Raw genomic sequence first — 6000 nt, forward strand, 5'->3', positions numbered from 1 at the left:
TATTATTTGCATGCTGTCTCAGACCCGCAGTTGTGTGTGCACAAAACTTCTCACACAGCACGCGCAAGTTCTCTTTCGCTTGAATGCTTAAATTGGCAAGGCTTGAAAATGCGTGCAAATGATAAACTTTCGTGACCATGCAGTTCAACGTCTTTCACGCTGAAAAGCGAACCTGCATCCGCCATGTTCAGCACAGAATGAATGACAGTGTCCCCGCTGTCATGCTCGTGCAGTGTAAATAGAGGATGAAAAAGTGGAAAAGACTAGTAATAAGATTAACGTCAATCAGATATTGTTCAATGTTTGTGGAAATACATACGGAAAATCAATATCGAATCAACCACATTTTAAAAAACGATTAATCGACAAATCTATTATTTTTGCCAATCTGAAATCTGACTCCTGTTGCACTCTGCAACTTGTGCTGTATATGGAGCAGAGCAGACGCTTTGTTCATAATTTTGGCGTCTATTGTATTGTCTAACTGAACTAAATGGTTTTTATTTCTATAAAAAAAATTACATTACAGTGGCCAAGTAATGTAATCGCTGAACACCATGTAACACAGGTAACACAGACTATAGCAGCAACCCTACTGCAAATGGATTGTTCTTGAATGTAATGGCACTTTCATACCAAGGGGGACATCTATGAAGTTTTAATAATCATTCTAATTCTATGAGAATAGGGAAGTCAACGCCACAGCTATAACAATAACGGCATAGAGGAACGATATCGTCGGAATTGCTTTCAGAATGATTTTTTCAAACTGATGAATGATAAAAACATTGACTGCCAATCAGAATCCATCCAAATTTAAAAAGAGCTGAAGCTTTCAAAGTGGCAGACAAAAATAACTGCAATGCGCGCTTGTAGTAATAAACAGAATGTTACTGTGCGTTGTTGTGGAAGCTAATAGTTGTTGATAAGCCAGGAATATTTTTTCATTTGGTGGCTTTTATGAGAACATATTGCTAAATTTGATTACTTATGAATAATTTGATTGGTATATTTATTAATATGATTTAAAATTTGTTTGTAATTGATTGAGAGTCATAGACGGTCATAAACTGATGGATGGATGGATGGATGGATGGATGGGTAGGTAGGTAGATGAAAAGACTGATAGATAGATAGATAGATGGATAGACGGATAGATGGATAGACGGATAGATAGATAGATAGATAGATAGATAGATAGATAGATAGATAGATAGATAGATGTTTTGCTGAAAACATTTAAAATGATCTTGGCCTTCACCTTTTATTAATAAATGTCACCATTGTCATGCAGCCTATTGTGTGTGTATGTAGTGCTTGTGCCAGGTTGGCTCAGCTCCTTTCTAACGCACCGGTAACTGTGCATGAAATACATGCACAAGCACAGGTTGTGTTTTTTGGTTGAGGTGCTCTCTGCGCATCATCAGTCAGAAGGTCAAACACGCCAACCGAAAATTTGCTCATCCAGCCAACAATATCAATAGGCTCAATGTCTATTTGGACGTGCATTCCCAGAATATCTCAATGCCTTTTGTGTTGCATCAATGACATGTGTCGCAAGTGTGATTAAAAGATATATTAGTAATTTATGGTTATGAACGTGTGTGCTTGACTCTTCTCCACTTATGCACTAGGTTATCAGCAGCGCATCTCAATTGTAAGCTTGGTATTGATTTTTTTTTTTCTGCTCCTAATGAACAAATGGGATTTCACACAGCTGACCAGTTTGCTGCTTTCCAGTAATTTTCTGTGTGCTTAGGCAAAGGATTATGAAATGAACAAATAATTCAAGCAGAATAACTCTGCTTATTCAAACGGCCCTATTATTTGAACTACATTCATTTGAGCAAATAATCTCTCTTATGAATCAGGGAGCTGGCACTTACAGACAGGAGACAAAAGGGGCCAACACAAATATTATTATATTTTTTTCAAGGTTTATGTAATTTAGTTCAGTGCCAGCCAAACCAATCGGCATGACTATGTAAACTGCGCAGAGTACCGGCAGAGTACCGTCACGCCGTTCAGCAGGGATGGCAACCGCTAGAATATAAAATGAATATGAAGGTCAACAAAGTGTTTGGCGCTCTCTCTGACCTTCACAGCGAATCGGAGCATTCGTTTACTAGGGAGGGGTTTATTTGACAGGGGTGTTACAGAGGACATCATCTACAGGTTTGTTGTTCCCTTTAGGTATCGCTAGGCCTGCATGGAACACACAGGAACCTTAGATGAAGTTTTTCATTGTTCACTAAAACTATACACATCTTCAGCCCCCTTGATTATTTGCTTGTCTTTATTATCAATGTGTGTAGTATTCTCAGTCGACATGAAATCAAAATGAACTGTTTAATTCTTCAGTACATTAAAATATATTATATTAAAATGAGTTGCTCGTTGACATAAATTAAAATGACAATTAAAATGCTCATTTTGAGGGTTTCGAGAGCGTTCTGCCTCTTCTTATACTATTTTCTGGCACTACCGTGTCAAGTGTTACTTCTTAGTGGAAGTTCTCTGTATCGTCTGCTTGAAGTTCTAGTGAAACTAGGCTGCCTTCACTCTCTGTAACATCAGTTACATTAATGTTGCATTAACGTCAGTTGTATTTCAAGTGGAATCAACTGGATACGCCTGACTGGTGATGAATTCCACAAAAAGTCTCAGTGTTAGTTTTCAAGTGCATTTTAAGTGATTAACAGGGTGATGATTCACCAAAATCACCAGTTTTCAGCACAACCCTTAAATTATGCGTTATGAGCAGCCTTGATATTTGTTAATTATTCGGTCAGGGATATTTTTAAATGAAGACCGTTTACTGGAATCCAGGCCCGAACTGCGCCTGTAGAGCTGTGTCTCCTTAAGTGAATTTGTCTAATCACTGGATGATCTTTTTCCTCCCGTGGTCTCTTGTCACGCAGCTGTTGTGAATGTCTGGTTCACACATGTCGCAGGAAGAAAGAGCTGAAGGCTCGGACAGTGTGGCTGGGACATCCCGAGAAATGTGAAGAGAAGTACCCCAGAAATGCCATCAAGAATCAGAAATACAACTTTGTCACTTTTGTGCCAGGGGTAAGGCCATATATCTCTGATGCATGTGTTTTGTTGAGAATGCAAACTTCTTTTTTAAAATGCCAAAGTTTTTTTATCACTTGTATTATTTTTGTGTATTTATGTCATGAATATTTTTTATATTTATTATTTATTTTATGATGCAGAACTTTTTTGTGCCTGCGTTTATTCTTTAGCTCTCGCTAGGCTGTTTAAAGGGAAATCTCTACCCATTGTACGCACAGCAGATTTGCTCAGTAATCAGGTTAATGTGTAACTAGCTGTGAAGGAAGGGGTGTAACAGCAATCTAACGGATCTTTTTCCACTGAGTGTGTAAGCGATCTACTGTATTATGACTGCTGGCGATGTCTTATTCAGAGGAACGCACCTTGTGTATGTGTCCTTGGCAAAGTATTTGCAGCTTGTACGATGAATTATGTATAAGCCAATCAGGTGTGCCACCAAAAGCTGTGTTAGGATGTCACATGTATTACTGTCATTACAAGTACTTAAATGCTTTTCGATTCATATTGTCATGGGCATTTTATAAAATCTTCATCAAATATATTGCTGGTTGTTGATTTATTTGTGGTGCTTTCTCTTTCTTTTGTTTTAGGTTCTTTACCAGCAGTTTAAGTTCTTCCTCAACTTGTATTTTCTGGTAGTGGCTTGTTCTCAGTTTGTTCCATCGCTTAAGATAGGATATTTGTACACTTACTGGGCCCCGCTGGTGAGTACGTCTAACCTTATGAAGGTGGAGATTGAACTCTAAAAGTAAATTCATTCATCACTTTTGTTATTCCTTTTTTCCCCCCTTGTCTTTCAGGGTTTTGTGTTGGCTGTCACCATGGTGAGAGAGGCAGTTGACGAAGTTCGCCGTTGCAGGAGAGATAAAGAGATGAATTCCCAGCTGTACAGTAAACTCACAATGAGAGGTGACCACAATGTGACACATCCTGATGATATTATACATGATGTGTCATATGCACATGTTTTGAGCTCCACTGACTAACTAAGAGTTGCAGCCTTTGAAGGCTATGAAAATAACTGAATAGTGAAAAGAGTTGATACTGAGTGTATCCACAATTTTTTTTTTTACATTGTAGGTAATGACTTGATGTATTCAAATTAGGGCTGTCAAACGATTAATCGCGATTAATCGCATCCAAAATAAAAGTTTGTGTTTACATAATATATGTGTGTGTATGGAGAATAATTATTTTCTATATATAAATACACACACATGCATATATATTTAAGAAAAATGTGTTATTTATATATAAAATATTTATATATAATATAAATTATATATAATATAAATATATATACACAGTATATACATGCAAATATTTCTTAAATATATACATGCATGTGTGTGTATTTATATATAGAAAATAATTATACACCGTACACACACATATATTATGTAAAAAACAAACTTTTATTTTGGATACGATTAATCGCGATTAATCGTTTGACAGCCCTAATTCAAATCCTCATCCAGTGTTTTAGAAATCTAAAATCATTTACCTCAGGTTTTGCAATTGTTGTAAAATTATTTATGTAATCTCTATTAATCTTACATTTTTGAAATAACATTTAGTTCATTTTTAATGTAAGTACTTGTACGAAAAAGGTTCTATATTTCTCAAAGTACATCCAATTACATAGAAAATCTGAAATTTATTAACTATACAAAATATGCAATTCAATAATTTTATGAACATAATATTACATGTATAAAGGGGCAATCCTCCACATTTCTGTGAATGACAGTGTTTCACTCATGGGTGATATGCAACTTGTTGAGCTTCGATGATAATTTAATTTCACCATACAAAGAATGCAAATGACTTTTGTTAAACGCCCTGTCTGGGTTTAATTTATGAATAAATGTAAAGAATGTCTTTCTCCATCTAGTGGGAAACGGGTACTCTGATAGGAGCTTATGTGCATGTGTGTGAAATCTTAGCGACTCTGTTCAGTAGCTCTGAATGTTCTTTTAGAAAAATCAAATTGAAGAAAATAAATGTGCTAACTGAATTAAACCTAGTTAACCCATCTTGATATGTTAACTTTTACAACCCTAATATTGATCATTTTAAAAAGTATTTTGATTAAATGTAAATTGCCTAAGGCTTAATAATTCATTTCTAATTACAATTATTTGTCCATCTTGCTTTTCAGGGAAGGTCCAAATAAAGAGTTCAGACATACAGGTCGGAGATTTAATCATTGTGGAAAAGGTTTGTTGTCCTTTTTTATCCCTTCCTCTGTCTTTTGTTGTTCAAGGTATCAGCATAAACTTTCTGCTATGTGATCCGTCACATGAAATCCTGTCATTCTTTTAATGGGACATTGTGTCTGTCTCTCCTCTTACTGTCTGTGGTTCGCTTTAATTGCTTGCTAGGGAAATGACCTTGTTCAATTATTCAACGCAACACTAAAATAGGTTAAGAACACTAAAACGTTACAGAACTGGATTCACTGACACGCGCATATACAGTGTATATATAATAAAATATATATGTATGTGAATAAATGAATATCTCTAAAGATTATAAGCTGTGTAGGTGGCCAGCTCGCTCAGTTTTGAAGCAAAGATAGCATGGATACCTTATATGCCTTTTTAAAGGGTTAGTTCACCCAAAAATGAAAATTCTGTCAGTAATTACTCACCCTCATGTTGTTCCAACCGCGTAAGACCTTCGTTCATCTTCGGAACACAAATTAAGATATTTTTGATGAAATCTGAGCTATGTCTCACTCCTCCATAGGCTGCTATGTGACCGAAACTTGCTGGCCCAGAAAAGTCATCAAAGAGATCGTTAATATAGTCCAAGTGACTACAGTGGCTCAATCTTAAGTTTATCAAGCGACGAGAATACTTTTTGTGCGCAAAAACAAACAAAAATAACGACTTTATTCCACATTTCATTTCCTTATAA

General features: G+C 35.9%; 2 protein-coding genes across 3 annotated transcripts in view; one reads left to right on the forward strand and one right to left on the reverse strand.

Moving 5' to 3' along the window:
- The window catches only part of LOC307162827 (riboflavin transporter 2-like), a 285939-nt gene that overhangs the window by 152878 nt on the left and 127061 nt on the right, over positions 1 to 6000 (reverse strand). The window lies entirely within an intron of this gene.
- Positions 1 to 6000, forward strand: part of atp9b (ATPase phospholipid transporting 9B) — a 57240-nt gene that overhangs the window by 5084 nt on the left and 46156 nt on the right. For both annotated transcript variants that reach the window (XM_079877864.1, XM_079877865.1), the window contains exons 3-6: positions 2922 to 3072; positions 3669 to 3782; positions 3879 to 3987; positions 5240 to 5298. In XM_079877864.1, coding sequence (XP_079733990.1) covers positions 2922 to 3072; positions 3669 to 3782; positions 3879 to 3987; positions 5240 to 5298 — 433 coding nt within the window. The remainder of the gene's footprint in view (positions 1 to 2921; positions 3073 to 3668; positions 3783 to 3878; positions 3988 to 5239; positions 5299 to 6000) is intronic.

The sequence above is a fragment of the Squalius cephalus genome (genome assembly GCF_949319135.1).
Source record: "Squalius cephalus genome assembly, chromosome: 8".
NCBI classification, from domain to species: domain Eukaryota; kingdom Metazoa; phylum Chordata; class Actinopteri; order Cypriniformes; family Leuciscidae; genus Squalius; species Squalius cephalus.